Source organism: Gossypium hirsutum, chromosome D02, assembly GCF_007990345.1.
Source record: "Gossypium hirsutum isolate 1008001.06 chromosome D02, Gossypium_hirsutum_v2.1, whole genome shotgun sequence".
NCBI classification, from domain to species: domain Eukaryota; kingdom Viridiplantae; phylum Streptophyta; class Magnoliopsida; order Malvales; family Malvaceae; genus Gossypium; species Gossypium hirsutum.
The window spans coordinates 1,366,049-1,386,522 of record NC_053438.1 but is presented as its reverse complement, the minus strand read 5'-3'; the positions used below and the strand labels follow the sequence as shown (position 1 = coordinate 1,386,522).

Sequence of the window (20,474 nt, the reverse complement as noted above, 5' to 3'; positions counted from 1 at the left end):
ACATACATTAACTACAAATGTCGGCTGCAAAACAAAATAAAAAATGGAAAATAAATGTCAGTGAAATTCGAGTTTTTCATCTTTTCTATTTATAATCCGAATAATTGAACATATGTATTGAGGATGCTAAAGGCATGAATGTCATAAAAATTAGAACAAATTGAGCATAGCTAAACACAAACTTCTTACCATGGATCTTTCACACTTCTATTGTTATTGTTATTGTTATTATTATTATTATATATGGAGGTACTTGAATTTAGTAATTTATATATACTTGATGTCTAAATTTTTTATCATATGTCAAAATATGAGATTACCAGGTGTCATTATGCTATTGGTTGTTAGCATCATATCAACGTATTTTAATAATATTAGTTAGGTACCAAAAAAAAGTACCAAGTTGAATTTCTATTGCTATAATAATGTCGTAGACAATCCAGTTAGGTGTATAGAACGTGGGTCGAATTTCGTATGCTTTTTTCATTTGTCTTCAAAACATCCTGCAAAGAGACTTGATAAGTGATTTGAGATTCCTTTTAGTTGATTCATCACTTGTGAAGCCGAGTATATCAGAGCTTATATTCTGCAATGGTGAATGAAGAGTGATAAAGCTGCAAATAAAACAATGAATTTTTCTTCTTCCTAATAGAGGAATGTTAGTAGTAGGTAAATATAATCTTACCTCAATATTCTTCAAAGTGAAAAGCAGTGTATAAATTGATGTTTGAAGTAATTCAGTGTTCTTTGGGGTCATAATGGATGAATGCACTCTTCTGTACAAAGCAAGAAGAATATCTTTAAGGTTATAACGAGGAACAGGGCAGCCGGTACATAAAGGAAGGGACTGCAACTTATTTTCAACATGAAGATGTTGAGTGGAATCCTTTATCTTAAATGAATCTTAGTTATAAGCATGTGAGAGGTAAAAGTATCGTGGAGCTCTTGTATCATGATTTAGATTGTATTTTGTCCTCTTTATTCAGAAAATGGACAAATTAGTCCCTATACGTTAGATCAAAGAATAAATTAATCATTCTATTAAAAATTTCATTCATTTTTACTATTAAAAGCTTGTCATTGTATGTTAGCATGAGGTAGACGTGGCACATCACGTGTTACTGTTTGGTTATTTTGTCACCCATGCCATTTTTTAAGAGTAGAAATGAAATCCACTAATACGACCTGAAAACTTTTACCTTTATACGTATTATTGATAAGCTTTCTTACAGTTAAATTCTGCTATTGATCTTTGTAGTTTATGAAAGTTATGGATTTAGTCTTGTATCTTAATTTAGTGTTTTTCAAATTTTCAAATGGCATAATGATAAATTTAGCTTTTAAATTTTATATATTTTGTCTAACTTTTTTTTTTAAAAACTAATTTTGATTATTAACCTTTTAGAAAGAGTTAAGTTGCTTTCTTTTAACGTAAATAATGACTAAAATATTAGTCACAATTAACTTTAAGGTGGGCTTTATTTTGATCAACTAACTTCAAAAACTTTCAATTTCATCACCAATATTTTTAAAATTTAAAATTTTAGTGACCCACAATTAAATATTTAATGAGAGAATTAATATGGCCTGTTTTTATTGATTTAATAACAAATTTAGCCTCTGAAACATGAATAGTGAAAGGAGAAAGAGAAAAACTCAACATCCAAAATGGAGTCAATTGTTTAAGCTTGAGCTAAATTAAAGTGCGAAAAGCTCAACATTATTTCAATTGCGATGGAAAATAAGTATAAATCTAAGGACGAAAACACTATATGTGCATAAAAGGGTTAGATTTCACAAAATTAACAATAAAAAGACATTAAAAGAAAAAAACACATCCATTGAATTTCAGCTCCAAAACAAGTGGCAAAATTGTCTATCTTTTACCATGTAACCTTCCACGGTATATATCAAGAAAGATACGACGTCGGAAATGAATCATATCTTTTTGTGTAAAAGGGAAGAAATCATCATGCATTAGGCAATCACCATATTTCATCACGAATACTCCGCAATCAATCGAGCTTTAGTTGTAGTAAAAGAAATGAAAAAAAATGTAAGATAATAAGTAAATAAAATATAGAAAACTTGTAAGTTTTGAAAGATGAAATCTTACTTTTCTTGCTTTGGAATATCAGTACGCACTTCAAATGGCCATTTCTCTGCATCGTTATAACCAAATTGTGGCAGTAGATAGAGTGTGAACCACTGGAATATTTTTTGTTTTTCGAAACTATTAGACATTATCCGAGAAGATGGTATCGGATCTAACCATGAAATCTTCTTCTCTTTGGTATCTACACAGAAAAGAACCCAATGTGCTGATAAACACATTGGTAGAAACAACTACAAAAAAGGAATTACAATTAGATATGATCAACTATTTAAATCCAAATTACATCACAAGTTTGAGCTTACTTTATGGACCCCTCTTAACTTTTCATCTTTAAACCAAGCCAATACTTCATCTTCTAATTTGGATCCTTTTATTAAGAAAGTCTGGTAATTGCAAAATATACAAGTTAAATGGTACTCTCTTTATATAATTTTATATCATGTACTAATAATTTCATATAAAAATACCAATAATTTTTGGCAGGATAAAAATTCTTACAGCTATTTGAGAATCAAACGAATAATGTTTGATGTATACATTTGGAAATTTGTCGGATCTCTTCTTAAGCAATTTAAAAAATGTATTAACGACCTGCATGTAATATTAATAATTAATATCATTAGTATATCTTCAATCACAATATTAAATGGTAGAACTATTCACTTTGAAGATGAGTAAAACATAACACTAATTATAATTATAAAAATGATAACAATATATGAATTAAAAAACTAGTTTATGGCTCAATCACGTAATAAGTAATTACCGAATCATCGATATAGTACTCTCTTAGTGTTTCATCACAATGAGGCGCCACGAGTAAAGGTGTTAGGTTCTCGCCCATTAATTGAAATTCCTTGTCTCGTCCAATTTTCTTTCTGTGAAAAGTAGATTTTAGTTTATAGTTAGATTTTTCGTGAAACATAAACTATAATATATATAGGTAGAATATAATCATCACTTCTTATTCCGATATTAACTAATAAAATCTAGCAACATACCCGCTCAACTCACTCCTTTTCCATCTATTTAATCGTTTTTTCTCCTTGTTTGTAAAGCTTGAGACTAAATATGTCCGAACATCCTTATAAGAACAAGAAATTAGAATTCATAATGTGAGAACACTAATATATGGATAAAAAGTAAAGGAATGTATATAAAAAAAATTGAAATAAAGTATGAACCTCTCTACACCATGACCCTTGCTCCCTCAATGTTGTCTCATCATCAGACTCGGAAGATGAGCTTTGAATTTGATCCAATTGATTACTGTTGAATGATGGTTCATCAAAATTTGGAATTTCAATTGCGGCAGCAATGTTTCTTCCATGATTAGTTTCTGTATCAAGAAATTTTGCTTAACAATGGAGTGAGCCATTGCCAAATGTTAAAGGAAACCATTGTTTAAGTAGTTTTGGATTTGTCTCCACAACTAGTTTCTCCGTAAGAACTTACTTCCTATTGACGATTCCAACCTATCTCGATTGCAAACCGAAGCTTCCATGATCTCTGCTTTTTCACCAACAGACTCTGAAGGAGAACATTGTGGCTCCATCCAATTGTCAAAAGATAGACTACCATCTGGCATTTCAACAGTTCAATTGATACCAAGTTTAAGTAGCAAAACAGATAATAATGGCAAGTATGGTTCAAATACCATTTTTGTTGAAATCACTAGCAATGTCTCCATTACTACTAGCTTTTTCATGAGTCCGGTTTTTGAAAACTTTTACAGTAGAAGTGTCATTCTCTTCCATCTTTCTTTTCCTTTTATCCTGTGAAATGAAAATGCATTAATGTAATTCAATCTTTTGAAATTCTTAGACATGTTGTAGGAAAAGAATTCAATGGATATTAATACCATATTTTGCATGGGTTCATGAAGTTCTCCATTATCTGTGATAGAAAATGAATTCATATAAGTGAAAACTTGATGTAACTCTAAAAAGTAGACCCTCTATTGAAGTGTAGGAAAATAGAATGATAAACTCTAGCTAAACAAAAGGGTCTAAACAAAGTCAAAGTTAGACTTACTTTCTTTTGTAGATTCCAACCAATTTTGACTGCATACCAGAGCTTCCATGCTCTCAGGGTCTAAGCTACTGTAGGCTGGATTTATGGTCATAGCACGAATATTCGAACATGGTGAGGAAACTGATACTGGGATTGCGAGGAAATCACGAGCCATCTTTGCAAGTGTAGGGAACCTTTGAGAATTAACACGCCACCAACCAAGTATGTCTGCATCCGAGGGAAGCAAAGTTTCTTCTAAGTAACAGTCAAGCTCCGACTTCTGTGAAGCCACCTCGTTAACATTGCTTGCAGATGCAAATTTACTGAAGTAGCTCACAATACAATCTTTTGTGGTCTCTGCTGTTAAAGAATTGGAATCATCCATGACCGAAGATGATGCACTCAGATTTTTGGCTTCATTAGCATACTCAAAGTAAACATCCATGAGAACTTTACGAAATCTTTTCAGCTTCATCATACTTTCAGGATCATAGGTCTCATTACATGAGAATCTAAACTTTAACCTTGGATCAAGAGCAGCTGCAATAGTGAAAGCCACATTACATAAGCTCCAATAGTTGTCAAATTTCCTCTTCATCAATATAACAAACGGATGATTGCTCTTTTTTAGTTGACCAAATTCCTCATACATGTTGCAGAGCTTCGGGAAGTACAAATTTGCAGTGAGGGATTGAGTTCCTTTGATATCATCAAAACATTTGAAACAACTTTGTAGAGTTACTGCCTTCTCCCATTCCTCCTTTGATAGGTTTAGCATAAAATTGTCATCAATTTGCTCCAGCTTACAAAATATTTCTCTTGATCTCAAGGCACTATCAAGTATGTCAGAGTCTGATTCCAGCTTGAAAGAAAGTTCGTCCCATGATTTCCCACCTTGTAGCTTCACTTGATTTACAGCTTCTTGAAAGTTCAGTTTTCCATGTGTTGTTTCAGTGACATATTCAATGGATTTCCATAACTTTGAATGTATGCTATCCATCTCACGAAACCCATCCTCAAGAAGTGTGGAACTGATGAACCAATGAGCTGAAGAAAGAGAGCCCTGCTCACTAACACAATTTTCTCTTATCTGATGAACCATACCATCATTCAGAAAAGAGTTATCCACAGTTATGGAACATACTTTCTTACTTATCTTCCACTCCGAAACAAAGCTCCGAATAATTCCACCTACGACCTTTGTGTCATGTACATGCTCTAATTTCCTCAAGCCAAGAATCTTCATCTTTAGTTCCCAACCATCATCAATAAAATGTGCTATCAAACAACAAAATGCAGTCTTTCCATGATTGTTCTTCCACAAACTTACTGTCAAATTTAATTTGCAAGCAAGCTGATCAAAATACAACTGAAGTTTCTCTCTCTCTTCATTATAGATGCGATGTATGTCAGATAACAATTTATCTCTTGATTGAAACTCATACATTGGCTGCAAACCTTCCACAAAATTCTTGAAGGCTTCTTGACCAGCCAGATCTAATGGATACTGATGCCTAATAACCATTTTCACAAGATCCAAGTGACTCCTTTCTTGATCAAACGTTGAGCTTCTTTCATTGGTATCAACTGGAAGTATCAACTGGCTTTCTTGATTTTGTTTTTTCTTACCAGGACATACTTTCGAGTGGTTCTTCAAGTGTGTGGTTCCACTCTTACTTGACCCTGTAAACACCTTGAGGCAGTGTTTACATTTGGCTACTTGTTTTCCATGTTCTTCAAACTTATCAAAGTCCTCCCAAACCTTTGACCACGACTTTCTCTGTTTGTTTCGTTTTGTTTCCACAATCTGAGAGTGATCATTGAAAATAATCTATGAAAAATGAGAATAATAAATCATGTATATTACTTTATATGATTTCAATATTTTATCCAAAGGGAAAATTTATTTGATACTACATATAATTATATATGCAATATTTAAGAAGAAAATATGAAAACGATGTTGAAAAGATATTCCACCAATATTGTAAAAAAGGTAACTAGATTTACTGTGAAATTAATTTATTAAGCTGGATTCTTGATGTAAGTTTTTCCTTATGGGTTTCTATGGAACTGATTAGGTTAAAAAAAATAACTAGATTTCATGTTTAGACACTCTATGACATTAACAAGGAAGAATAAATAATGACTTTGTTATAAGGCCCTTCTGGTGTGTTAAAAGGAGCTGCAACAACCTTTGATGAAGAATGTATAGAAATCAGAGAGTCAAAATTATGAACCATCCCTTCTTAGAGCAAATGTTATTATCACATTAGAACCATAAATGCTAACCCATAATTAATTCAGTGTTGAAATAATATAAGAATATATAAGGTAATGTATTTACCTGCTCAATATGCGCATTTTCAGCTATTTTCGAAGGCATTGCTGTGTTTGAAGATGTAGGAACGCTTGAAATGGCTTCTTCTTGGAACTTAATTTCGGGGCCTCGAACTTTTACTGTTACAAACGTTGTCTTCATATGTTTGAAGTCATCGAAGATTCGAAGAGCTAAAAATTTTGATATTTCACTCTCAGTTGGAGGCCAATAAAATTCTACGATATAAACTTCATCACTTGTGTGACGATTTTGTAGACAAATGGCAACAACAACATCTATGTTACAATCCTTTAACATGGAATATCTGAAGTCTTCTACCTTAGGAAGTACCTTAGTAACAGATGGTTCAAAATGGTAGCCGTCCCTGGCTTCAAGTGCTTTCTCAATAATGAGGCCACTAATCAGGCATTCAGAAGCAAACATAAACTGATAAGATTTACCATCTTTCACATAGCAAGAATTACTTTGGATAGAAAAAGCATGTTTCTTCTTAGGATCCGAGATGGTTTCATTCATATTGTTAACCTCAGCAGCCCATGTTAAAGCCAATGAAAGCTTATATTTACAACATAAATCTTTTGATATGTCATGTATCTCAGCAAGTGTAGCTAATCGATTCAATATCAAGCCCTGTAAATTTATTAAATAAGAAACAATTATTACAAACAAAATTTGAAAATTTGAAATAACACTCTAAATGAAAAGAATTTTGACATTATACTTTTAATTTGATAAAGATAATTAAAATTGAAAGGTGACTAAATTTAAAAAAATTAAAAACATAATGTCATAATTATACTTATTCAAATAAATTTGATTCTCTCTTACATAGATAGGTATTCATAAGTTAAAGTTGGATTGAACCAAAAAAAATTGAAAGCTCATCTTAGTCAAGTCTAGGCTACCTAAAATAGTTAATTTTACTATTTTAAAAATTAAAATATTTCAAATATTTTTATTTTTATTTTTATTTTTATAATTAAATTTAAATAAAAAATATACTTTTTATAGTAAAAAAAAGGGGGGGATAAATGTTAAAGTAATACCTCTAGAAAAGGTTGAAGAGGCTGAAGAGGCAGAGGATTTGGATTGAAACCTACAAAGATATCCCATTCAATGAAAATGCTATAATTAGTCAAATAAAGAAAGGACAAATTAGAGGTGTCCATGGGCCGGGCTGGGGAAAAATTTTCAGCCCACTTCCTAGGCCTGGGCCTGGCCCGACCCGAAATATGGGCCTGAGATTTTGCCCAGGCCGGGCCTGTAATAGCCTGAATTTTCAGTGGTGTCGGAATGGTGATTCGAGATCACTAAATCTGACAATGAGTAGAAAATATTATAAATTTAGTAAGTATAAGTTAAATGTGAAGTTAGGAAATTTTTTGAAATAGTGAATAGTGTACTAAGAATAAATATTAAAATAATTAAAGTAAAAAATGAGGTATCGAGACCTCGAAGATTTTAAACCGAGCCATAAATATTTTTAGAAATATTTATAGAGTGTCATTGAGTTGGTATTAAAGTTTCGTTAGAAAATTTTAACGTTTGGATGGTTAATTAACTAAAAAGGACTAAATTGAAAACAAAGTAACATTTGTTAAATTGTGATTAAATAGCTTAAGTGACTAATGAGGAGGGATTTAAAAGGCAATTAGACCCAAATTATATGGGTTGGACGGTTGGGTAAGAAAAATCAGCAGAATGTAAGGAAAAACAGGGGCAAAATTGGAAACTTAACAAATTAAACATATAAAACAAAGACAAAAGTGAAAAATCTAGAGATCTCTTCACAATTTATCAGCAAAGACGCCATAGGAGGTCTGAAACAAGCTGGTTTTTCATATATTTGAATCATATCGAGAACCCGAAACAAGTCGAGGAAAATAAAAAGTAGCTGATTAGTCCCTAAACTTTTACAAATTCTGCAAATCAACCCAGGTAAGTTCATATGGCTGAAATTTAATGATTAAATGTTAATTTCATGAATTATATAATGTATGTTGAAATATATATATTTATTGATGAAATGAGAATAAAATAAAAATGCAAAAACTGAATAAATAATCAAATTGAGCGGAACGCCGGATTTGAGTACTTCTGATCAAGTGACAAAGTGATAAATGGTAGCTTTAGCTACACTTATCTGATCAGGAACAAGTGATAAGTGTTGATAAAGTGATAAGTAGTAGCTTTAGCTACACTTATCTGATCAAGTGACAAAGTGATAAGTGTTAGCTTTAGCTACACTTATTTGATCAAGTGACAAAGTGATAGGTGGTAGCCTAGCTACACTTATCTGATCAAGGACAAGTGATAAGTGATCTTACGTAACACCATAGTTATACTATGGCAAAGTGAAAGTGAAGTACTCAATTTTCCGTAACCGTTCCTTAATTTTGATCAAGGATGGTAAGTGACAAATGGGCCCAAAGGAATTATGGTAAAGAATAAGTAGTAGTGAGTTTATACTAAGGAACTCACCAAAGATTGTGGTTGACAGGTAATCTTAATAATGGTGTATAATGTATAAGTGTATAAATGTTTGGTAAGATTTATGTTTTGTGCCTATGAACTTACTAAGCTTTCTATAAGCTTACTTGTGTGTGTTTATTGTTTCTTGTAGATTGACGTATTTATACATTCGGAGGATCGGATCTACACTAAGAATCACACTATCCAGATTTACTCCGATAGATTTTGTTAAACAACTTTTTGGATTTATATGGCATGTATAAGGAATTGAAGTAAAAAGTAATAGAATGAATGACTAAGTATGTAAAGTAAATTTGAATGTGATGGTTGTGTTAGACATTGAGATATACATGTTTTTAGTTTGAAATGGTTGATTGGTTGAACTTCATTAGTATTTAAGTGAAGTAGTTGAAATACTGAAATTGGTTGTGATTTGAAATTTGCCGGGAATGTTAGATAATTATAAAGGGGTTATATTGAACTTTTTTTTTTAAAATTTCAATGGAATAGTTTTTGGACAGCAGCATTGATGTAACTTTGAAAAATCACCAAAAATAGTGTAAATAGAATTAAAAGTTGAATGAGACATGAAATTAAAGCTGAATGAGTCTACTTTCACATGAAAGCAATAGAGTAAGCAAAAGAGTTATATACTTTTAGATATTTGAATTTTAGTGAGACAGGGTCAGAATGATTTTGAAGTCCCCTGTTCTGACTTTAGAAATTCATTAAAAATAGTACAAAAGGAATTATGAGTTATAAATTATATATTTAAATTCCTTAATGAGTCTATTTTAAGTAGAAATAAGTGGAAGCACCATATGAAGTCTGTGCAAAGAGAAAATTTAATTTTAGTGACAAGAGGTCAGGACAGTCAGTTACTGAAACAGGGGAGACTTTAACTAATAAACTGTATTAATTGGCTGAACCAAAAATTCTGAAAATTTTATGGTAAAAAGATATATGAGTCTAGTTTCAGAGAAAATTTACGGATATAAATTTTGAGTTTCGTAGCTTGAGTTTTAATTAATTTAGTGACTACTGCGTAGGGGGACAGCTTTATTAGGAACAATGAAATAACTTTTAAAAGTAAACTTTTATGCCCTGAACTTTTAAATTAAGTCAAGTAACGTCTCATACTCGACTCCGGCAACGGTCTCGGGTAAGGGTTGTTACAGGGCCCGGGGGAAAAATATAAAACCCGAGCCCGGCCCGGCCCGGCCCTTTTTTAATTAAAATTAAAATTATATTTTTATTAAAATTAAAACTAAATGTTATTAAAATTAATTGTTATCAAAATTAATTATTATTAAAATTGTATCAAATTATATATTTTTTGTACCAATCAACATTTTGTAAAATCTAACATTTTGTTAGTAAAATTATTAATTGTATTAATTGTTACTAAAATTATCAAATTATATCAAATTATTAATTATTAATTGTTACTAACATTTTGTTAGTAAAATTATTAATTGTTAATTGTATTAATTATTAGTAAAATTATCAAATTATATCAAATTATTAATTGTTAATTGTATTAATTGTTGTAACAAAATCTAACATTTTGTAACTTAAAATAAAACTAAAACTAGTATATTTTAAAAATAAAAAAAATATATATTTAATATATTTTTGGGCCGGGCCGGGTCCGGGCCAAATTTTTTTTGCCCGAGGCTCGGTCCATTTTCTAAACGGGCCTCGTTTTTTGCCCAAAATCATGTTTCAGGCCTATTCTTTTTCTCAAACCCTCTCATATTTCGGGCTGGCCATCGGGCCGGGCGGGACAAATGAATCAACTTTTATTAATTTGGTCACTTTCTGTTGAATTCAACTTATTACTAATCATGTCCTAAATATATATTTTAACATAAAATAAATATTATTAAACTAATAATATGTAAGCTATAATTAAAATAAATTAATTTTGTATATGCAATATACCCAGAAATTTGGTTAAATGAATAATTCAGTTAATTAATTTCAACTAAATCAAATTAATTATAAACTATTTTTGTAAATCCTTTTGATTATGAATTAAATTTTAATTGATGATTCAAAAAGTCATGTAAGTGGAAATTAATGTAAGTTATTCATTTTCACGTGTGTTTATAATCTATATTTGATATATTATTAGTATACATTGAGAATAATATATAAATCATATTATATAATAAAATAAAGGTTTTGAAACATTTGAAATTTTTGAAAATAATCAATTCAATTTTTATATTTTTTTAACTCAATTGAGGTTTTAAACATTAAAATTTCAATTAGGTAAGTCTATTACTATTTTTTTTAGATTATTTTCATCATGTGGTACATTAAGATTATGTCACATAACCAAAAAATTGATATTTTCATTTAAAAACCATAAAAAATAAAATCATAAAACAACTATAAAAATTATAAACATGCAAAAAAAATGTATAAAATTACAAAAAAATATTCAACAAATAATAGAAAATTTTAAAAAAATAAAAATTATATCAAATATTTTAAATATATATAAATATCTACAATTTTATATACAGCCTTAGTTGTCACTTGACTTCTCAACTTATTTTCCACCTTAGTTTATCTTATCCTTTTAAATTTTTTTATAACTTTTATACTTTTTTTATAATATTTTATATTTTTATTAACTTATTAAAATTTATTATTTTCTATATTTTTAAATATTTTTCATATTTTTTAAAACATTTTCTTTTTGCAATTTATATCATTTTTAATTTTTAATATTTAATATTTTTGCAAGTTTTTAATTATTTTTATTTTTATTTATAATAATTTTATCATTTTTGTGCACTTTTCTATATTTTCAATAAATTTTTTTGTAATTTTTAAAATTTTTTTGTATATTTTTGTATTATTTTTAATAAAATATTAGTTTTCACCATGTGTCGCAATCCTTCCATGCCATGTGATGAAAATAACACAAAAAGGTGACTATTACCATTTAACAATTGACCTTAATTTTAACAGAAAAATCACAATTGATTGAAATTTTAACATTTAAAAGCTCAATTGAATGAAAAAAAAAGTATAGAAAGTTAAGATTATTTATTTTAACTCATTTATTTTTAGTAATTTTAAAATAATTTATTTTAATATGGATGTATCATATGGTTGACTATTAATATAGAAATTTATAAATTTTCAATGCATAAAAAAATTGATATATAATTTAAGATTATTTAAATTGGATTGAATCAAAAGATTGATGAAAACAATAAATTGATAATTTGGTGGTTCAACCATCAATTTAATTGCAAAATTATTATATAATTTAAAAAGAAAAAAGAAAAGAAGAAAAAAAGAATACCTTGTCCAAACGTATGGTTGGTGGAAATGGAATTGAAGTGTCCATCTTTAACTTTGAGTTTCCATGCCGATAAGAAAAACATTGGACATCCGTTGTAACCTAAAATCAAACACTCTTCTTTCTCCCCCATTATTTCTAACCAACTTTCATCCTCAACGCTAAGATTATCTTTCCTGTGGTTTAATGGAATTCGACTAAAGCCAGCCATTGAAAAGAGATGTTGCCATTCTGTCAAAGTTGGGTGCCGCCTAATTATATTATTACCTTCCCCTGCCTCTCTGTTGCACTCCCACCCATACTCCTCTCCAAGATAATAGTCCAACTCCGCCCAGTAATCAAGAGTCTTCAAGGAATACTGAAATGAATCCTTGAAACATGTCAAGAAATTGGAGTCGCTATGATTAGAATAAAAGTCTAGCATGATTACAATCGTCGGATTTATCTCCTTCAATCTTGCTAACTCTCTCTCCATTGCTTTTGCTTCTCTTACCAACTTATCAAGTTTAAATTTATAGTAAACCACCACCATTTCATCATCTCTTCTTCTTTTGAAATCTATTTCACATTCATCCACTTCTGCCAAACTATTGCCATAAACCACTTTCAATTCATTCTCCAACTTTACATTAACTTCCTCGGCATCCTTAGTCAAAATCTCCATTTGGCGTGAGAACTCTACATATTCTTTCAGAAATGGTGGAAGTATGTAACTTACACGGACGGGTAGAGGATCGCCGAAGAAGTTCGGTAGTGTACGAAGAACTGAATTCTCAAACCTGTAGTAATACGGGATGGAGAAATCAATGACGTGCAATCGCCTGTTTCCCATGAAAGCATCATCGATAACTTTTTCTATGACGCCATTAATATGGTAGCTGTTATAATGATAATATGGTGCAGGATCCACCGGGAAAGTAAAGTAGCAAGAAGCGGGATGCAGTCCGTAGGCTCGGCGAACCAGAGCGTCGGCAAAGTATTTCACCACTCCTATTTCATTTGGAAACCAGGAGGTTCCCTGATCAGCAAGAATCAAGATATCGTGAAGGAACGCATCGGCGCTTTTCAGATCCCCATATTCTTCAATAGCTTCAGCGCAGGATAGTAACAATCTCAAGGCGGTGTCGGTGTCGATGTCAAAAAAAGAAGCCATGAAAGAAGGTGAGATTCAACAGAGTTTGGGTAAAGCAGAAGAGAAATATAGTAGAAAAGTAAGTGAAAGCAGCAACATGATCACTGAGGAAAAGCAAAAGCAGTAGGAAAAGCGCGTCATTGATCACTCACGCGGAATAGTCACTGTTTCTATTTTGACTTTTCTTTTTTCTTCCTACAAATTACCTGCCTGAAAATTAAATATATAATATCTCAACCTACTCTCTCTTTTTTTTTTCTACATTAATATTAGAATTTCACAAATTTGATCCCTGATTTTGTATTCTAAAATGGTGTGATGTTATTATCTAATTTTTATAAATATATATATATTTAAAGGTAAATTTATTAATTAATGAAAGGAATCATAAAATTTAAAGAAAAAATAATAAATATTCATCATAGATAGTAAAAGACAAACTCAAACAACAGATTAAAGATTTTATCCTCAATATCATGACTCAACTCGTTGATAATTGACTTTATCACAATTCAAGCACGATATATATAGAGTGATTACAAGCACTTAATGCGATAAGAAAATCAACCACGGATGATCTAAAGCGGCGGGTAAAAATAAAAAAAAGATTAGAGCATTCATCAAACTAGAGAGGACGACTACAAAATCATCCATAAAATCACTTGTAAAACTAAGGTTACTTGTATAAATAAGACTAAAAAAAGTACTATAAGAATAGATAAAAATTCCTAAAACGGAAAGAAAAATATATTTTTTAAGTGATAATATAGTATAATATCATATTATCATGTCATCACATGACCTAAAACTTAAAAAAAATTATCCAATTCTAAAATAAAGTAAACCAAAAAAATTAAGGACTCAATTAAAAAAATATCAAAATCAAAGATTAAAAGTTAGTTTATCCCAAAGTAAAAGCAATCGCGAGTCCTTGATTGATGGAGATACTCCACGCGGAAAACACTGTTTCAACTTTGAAGTTTCTTCTTTTCCTTGTGGTTCTGGAAATAATGTGATACAGCCTTTTCAAATTTTGGCTTCCATTTGGATTTAATTATTTGCCAAATTATTATTTATTCTAAAATAATATTTTAAAAACTAAGGGCACATTTGGTTCGCTGTAATGGAATAGAGGTGTAATGAAATAAATGCGTAATGAAATAGAGACGTAATAGGTAAATATTTTGTTTGGTTAAATGGAATGGAATAGAGGCGTAATGGTATTCTTGTGTTTGGTTGAATGTAATAAGATGTGTAATAGCATAAGGAAAAAAACTAAAATGACTAGAATACTCTTTGCAGAATTTTTGTTAGGTAGATGATTATTGTTATTGTTATCAATTTTTAATAAGATTATTAATATAAATAATAAATAATTTAATCATATTTTAACATAATTATTATAATTTAATAAAAATATATAATTTAATAAAATATATGAATTTACTAAAATCATAATATGTAATACTATAAAATATAATTTAAAATAATTATTATAAAATATAATTTAATAAAAATATATAATTTGATAAAATTCTTAGTATTAAATATTCTTATATGAATTTACTAAAATCATAATATATAATACTATAAAATATAATTTAAAATAATAATTATTAAATATAATTTATAATCTATGTAGTATTAAATATTATTATATGAATTTACTAAAATCATAATATATAATACTATAAAATATAATTTAAAATAATTATTATTAAATATAATTTATAATCTATGTTGTTTAAATTTCTCAATAGAATAGGTTCAGAATCAACTTAATATGTATTACCTTATTGTATCTGTTATGTTCCCAAATATAAGCCTACAGATATTTTTAACCTCTCATTGTGTCTTCTACTGCTTGCAGGGAGTTTTCTCTGACATGCTGAGATACCATGCCAATGTTCATGCTATTAAAATATTATTAGCACATAAGGAACGTGAATTGATTTATTAGTACAAATATTTTGAGAAAAAAAGTTGAAAATATAGCCTTTTCTTTCTTATATCAAAATCTATGGATCTTCTACAACAAACTTAAGCCAAAATTTAGGAGGAAACAGACAAAGCTGGGAAGTAAAAAGGCAAAAACAAGAGGCTAACTGGCACAAAAGCTTATCAGATCCTCAGTCCAGATAAGCATCTTCCCCATGTAAAGAACATGGCTAATGTCAAGTGCCATGTCATTTAATCAGAAAATGGAAGTTGTATTGCACCTTCCACTTTGCTAAAGCACTAATCTTCTTCACTTTCTTCCATATCTTCCTCGTTATCCGCTTCATCATCTTCATCGCTATCCTCCATTTGGCCATCATTGTCACCGTCTTCCTTTTCATTACCCTCATTGCCTGGCTCTTTCTTATTGCCACCATTGCCTGATAAATAACAAAATAGTTAAATAAATATGCTAGTTGAATAAAGGCACGTTATAGAACATGTCTCAGCAAAATAATCTAGCATGTAAATGATAAGGTTAAGAGACTTCTTTCTTTTTCGAGATAAATTCTTATTCTTCTCTTGTTTTCACATGGATAGATGAACATACCATATTCACTGAACATAACTTCACCAGAACATAGTCCACCCTCAATTTTGGTGAGTTGGAGAGTCATTCTAGGTCCAATTTCTTGAAGCTTAACTGCGCTTTTTGTAGAGGCACGATTAACTCGACTAAGATCACTAGTCAGAGTAACTGTTGCAGCTTCCTCATCAGCTTCGCTTTCTGATCCATAACCCGCTCTTCATATAATAGATCAAAGGTGTGAGGAGAACTAAACGAATCACAAAGAGTATACCATTCAAAAGGACAGTACTATAAATACGTATAGCTCATAACAATACAAAGTCGCTCACATCTTGAAGATTCCGAAGATCAGGCACTTGATGGTTCTGCACGAATTTTTGAATTCTACGCGAGACACCAACAGGCTGTAGTCTGATAGAATAATGTCGAAAATCAATAAGCTTCGTGTCTTTATTGTAGTTAAGCAACACAATCCTCTGGCAAGAAGAAAGTTTAACCTGAAACATTCATGTCCAAACAATGTTAAAGAGGGAAGAAGAAAAGAAATGAGATCACTTTGGATACTATAATTTAACAGTCTAAGTGAACTCACAGTATTGATATCAATATCCGGAAAGATGTTCTTGAACACCATAGTCGTGAGCCTTAATTGTTCATCTGCTGCCGCAAAACCAGACAGAACAATCTGCCCAAAGATATATTCAGAATTACTACCATGAAGGTTCCATACAAGTTAAGGCATAAACTCAAAGAAAGCACGAGGTTTCAATCTCTCTTTCCAAATTATACAATCAAACAATACATACACACACAGACATGCCTCAAATTCTGACCGTGTACAACTTGACAGTTTCACATTTCTGAATAGTTCATGAGTTTCAACCAAAGGATTACAGAAGTTGCTGTAAAAGACAGTGATTGTTTTTTTATTGCTTCTAACTACATTATGGTCTCAAAGAAAATGCAAACCTCAAATGGAGGGGAAAACAAGTGCAAGTGACCATAAAAAGCTATGCATTTCAATGCTCAATTAGATAACCAACACTCAGATTTGTGCATAAAGTGTAGTGTGAAATTCTTGATATCTTTATTAGGACATTCTATGTATAATAATCTAAGCTTATACATTCTATGTATAATTATCTAAACATAGATAATAAAGTTGCACTCTGTTGCTAGAAGTAGCATGACAAGGTCTAAGGCAACAGAAAACATGTTGGACACAAGTGCTGGACATGGTTGGACACAAGGTCTAACGATCTTTAGAGGTAATAACTCCATATCCACATGTTGGACACAAGTGCTGGAGATGGGTACTTCAAGAAAAATTATTGAGATGCCCATTCGGTTTGATTTACACTTTCCTTTTATTTATATTATTTCTTTTCCTTTTTTAAAGTAAGGGAGGAATGTCATTTACTTGTACAAAGACGTCAATTCACACATCAGGAATCTAGGAAATACTATGGCACTTTGAGACAATCATCCCCCCTAAGCTCCCTCCAACATATACCCAAGTCTCTCACCGGTGAAATTCAAGCTTCAAGAACAAGAGTACAGTCAAGAACAAACATCAAATGGTATAATACTCAAAGCAGTCGTTATGAAAACACTTCTTGTATTATTTTGCTTAAGTTTAAACTAGATCTCATCTATATACAAAAGAATATATATTTATACACATATAAATATCAGTTAGAAAAGATATATGCAGTAACCAATTCCATGATCCATTTTATTTTCCCATTTTTGATATAACAATGTCTACTAGAAATATTTTCCTATAAAAGAAGAAAAAAATAAACAAAAAACTTGCCTTCATTGTAGCCTGCAGAGCAGCACGTATCGCATCTCGCTCAGCTTGCCTAACAATGACTGAAGTTCTTGTAGATTTCCTTATAATTCTTTCACCTTCTGCATCATCAGGGGCATCATGATGCTGTGTAGAGGAAGTCTTTTGAGTAAGATTTTCATCCTTGGAATCACCATCTAAATTTGAAAGAACTTTCTTTTTCTTCATAGAAGGCTTTCCAGGAAATATCAGACGCTTCTTTGTGCGAAACCTGCTAGGGCGATTAAATATAAAAATAAGGGCAATGAAATGGAGATGTAAATACAATACAAAAAAGGTAAAAGAAGCTAAACCTTTCTTCTGCATCATTTTCTACTTCCTCATCTGGCTCAGGTTCCTAGCAGCCAAGCCATAGAAGAGAGTCAATTTTCAAGATACCAAAGGTGTGAAGTTCTCTTAGCACAGAAAGATATCCTACAACGGAAGAGTAATTATAGAAAATGAATTAAATCAAATGTAGAGAAAAGAGCAATACAAACATCTTCATCGAAGTCACTATCAAACACATCAGCAACCTCTGGCTCTTCTTCGTAATTGACATTATTCTCCTCCTAAGGAGAGAACCACAAACAGAAAAAGGGTTAATGCCTCTGAATCCTTTAATCAAAACCTAAAACTAATAAACTTTAATGCCTCTGAATCCTTTAATCAAAACCTAAAACTGATCATAATTTCTAGCTACTCCCAATATTGTGGCTCTAAATAAAAGGAATCCTATCTTAATTTAGGTTGAAGATTCACCTTCTCCCTCTGGTTGATCGAGAAGCACGATCCAGGAAGACTGCTGTATCTTCTTTACCGGTTCCCATGGACACAATAGTAAAAACTTCACCAGTTTCGCCGGAAAACGTGAGATGGAGGGTGCTTTCTGATCGGTGTTCTAAGTCCAGTTGTGATGCCAAAGAGATGTAAAAAAGAGAAGGAAAAGACGGCGAGGAGAGTGGAGAAGAAAGCTAGAAGGAAGAAACAGAAGACGGTGGATTTTGGGTAAAACAGAAGCGTGAATCGAGAGGGTAAATCAGGGCATAAAACTAAAGCAACACCTAAACTGAGAAAAGGAAGGAAATAGAAATTAGTATATTTTGGGGTATTTTCATAATGTAATAGACCCGTATTAGGTCAATACACCGAACCAAAAGATTGAATAGGGCCCACGGACTATTACGTAAAAGTTAAATAAAAGGTATGAATTTTTTTTTAATTTCAAGATTCTCCCAAAGTTAGTGGCTAAAAAGAATACTTTAAACCGCATTTTATTTTCACAATGCTTAAAGCTATTCTTCTTTACAAAAAAATATATATATTATTTTGTTGTTCCCAATTTTATAAGGAATAAGCTTTAATTGTGGACGATAAAAAGAAAAAAAAAATCTCTAATCACGCATTGATCCAAAACCAAGTTCACTAGCGCTGGCCCAAAGTAGCAAGGGGTGCTCCAGCACAGCAGCCAGCGGCCCGAGTTTCATGCCACAACCCCTTTTCATCGAGGCTTGACATCATTGCCCGTGTCTTGTGGGTTTGTTTGCTATTTCAAAATTAAGATGAATGGTTACTTTTGTCTTTTTGAGTATTTAAGTGTAAATGTGGGTTTGGATGAATGGTACTTTTACCTGCGTTAGTGTAAAATAATCATGTATGTGAGATTAGATATTGTAGTAATATTGTAACGTGAAACAAAAAGTAAGTTAAATACATTACACCTCAACCCCCATCTGAAACCATGCTAATTTGTAACCCTAGTTTGAAGTCAGTTAAGACTCCATAAACTCTATAAATAGGATCTTAGAATAGAGATGAAGGATCTCCGTTTCCAATTTTAATTCGCTTTGCGTTTTATTTTCTTTATGACTTGCTAAACTCCTCTTTTCTAGTTAAAGTAAAATTTGAAGTTCGATTCTACAGGTTGTGAGATTTAATTTGCTTTTAATCTTTTTTGTGTTCTTTGGTATTTGCATATCTTTTGGTTTAATTACAATTGTTCAAGTTTGTTAAATATATGACCAATATTTGAAAGCTTAGAATAATTGCTTTGTGAATTAGATAATTAGTTGATCAATTGGTTTCTAATAATTGTGGCGATTGCATAATAATTTATGTATGTAGGCATGCAATCTTATTTAAATAAACTTTGATGTGCATTTGTTTTTTAGAATTAAGTTTCTTTTGTTCTTTAAAACTATTGATAAATTAAATTCTTAAGTGGTCGTTATGAGGTTGTTTGTTAATAATGAAAGGTAAGAAGATATTAAGTTACTTGACAATCGTCGATAACTATAACTAATTTATTAAAAAATATTGAAATTTATTTTTGCATCAATGATCAAACCTTTGAATTAAACGAAAAATTTACTTTGATTAGAAACTTCATCTCATTGATTTTCCTTGGAATTTTAGTTATTGCTTTCTTTGTTTTTTCCAAATCTTAATATTAATTTTTAAGTTTTTCTTTAAACAAAACCTCCCTCTTTATTTTAATTATTTTAGTTAAGGGAATAAAATTTCTACCGATTTTTGTGGATGCAATCCTATTTGTCATTTTTTACTATTCATTTTTTAAGTAAATTTTATTTTTGGCAGTTTCAACCTTACAATCAAGTTGGTCCTTGTTGAACCTCTTCATGAGAACCTGTTCAAGTAATTTTTTTTCAAGTAAATATGCCTTAACATCCAATGTGAACAATATTCAAATAAAATTATGA

The 20,474-nt window shown here is 30.7% G+C and overlaps 2 protein-coding genes across 6 annotated transcripts; both read right to left on the bottom strand.

Moving 5' to 3' along the window:
* Nucleotides 1-1,698: 1,698 nt before the first annotated feature.
* Nucleotides 1,699-13,681, bottom strand: LOC107943687 (zinc finger BED domain-containing protein RICESLEEPER 1). 4 transcript variants are annotated; one of them, XM_041087985.1, is made up of 14 exons: nucleotides 12,268-13,681; nucleotides 7,517-7,566; nucleotides 6,477-7,100; nucleotides 4,151-5,936; nucleotides 3,978-4,012; nucleotides 3,774-3,891; nucleotides 3,572-3,697; nucleotides 3,301-3,473; nucleotides 3,118-3,200; nucleotides 2,883-2,994; nucleotides 2,615-2,707; nucleotides 2,419-2,499; nucleotides 2,117-2,346; nucleotides 1,699-2,024 (listed from the first exon to the last, which is right to left on the bottom strand). In XM_041087985.1, exons 1-14 carry the CDS (start codon nucleotides 13,415-13,417, stop codon nucleotides 1,877-1,879), a joined length of 4,809 nt encoding a protein of 1,602 aa, XP_040943919.1. In that variant the 5' UTR covers nucleotides 13,418-13,681; the 3' UTR covers nucleotides 1,699-1,876. The 4 variants fall into 4 exon arrangements, with proteins under 4 accessions (XP_040943919.1, XP_040943920.1, XP_040943922.1 ...); XM_041087986.1 differs by having other exon boundaries at nucleotides 3,301-3,455; XM_041087988.1 differs by lacking the exon at nucleotides 7,517-7,566 and having other exon boundaries at nucleotides 3,301-3,455; nucleotides 12,268-13,461.
* Nucleotides 13,682-16,049: 2,368 nt separating this feature from the next.
* Nucleotides 16,050-18,854, bottom strand: LOC107943686 (SWR1 complex subunit 2). 2 transcript variants are annotated; one of them, XM_016877470.2, is made up of 7 exons: nucleotides 18,517-18,854; nucleotides 18,251-18,326; nucleotides 18,069-18,112; nucleotides 17,740-17,986; nucleotides 16,516-16,608; nucleotides 16,253-16,420; nucleotides 16,050-16,170 (listed from the first exon to the last, which is right to left on the bottom strand). In XM_016877470.2, exons 1-7 carry the CDS (start codon nucleotides 18,582-18,584, stop codon nucleotides 16,153-16,155), a joined length of 714 nt encoding a protein of 237 aa, XP_016732959.1. In that variant the 5' UTR covers nucleotides 18,585-18,854; the 3' UTR covers nucleotides 16,050-16,152. The 2 variants fall into 2 exon arrangements, with proteins under 2 accessions (XP_016732959.1, XP_016732958.1); XM_016877469.2 differs by having other exon boundaries at nucleotides 16,050-16,138; nucleotides 18,517-18,851.
* Between the last annotated feature and the right edge of the window lie 1,620 nt (nucleotides 18,855-20,474).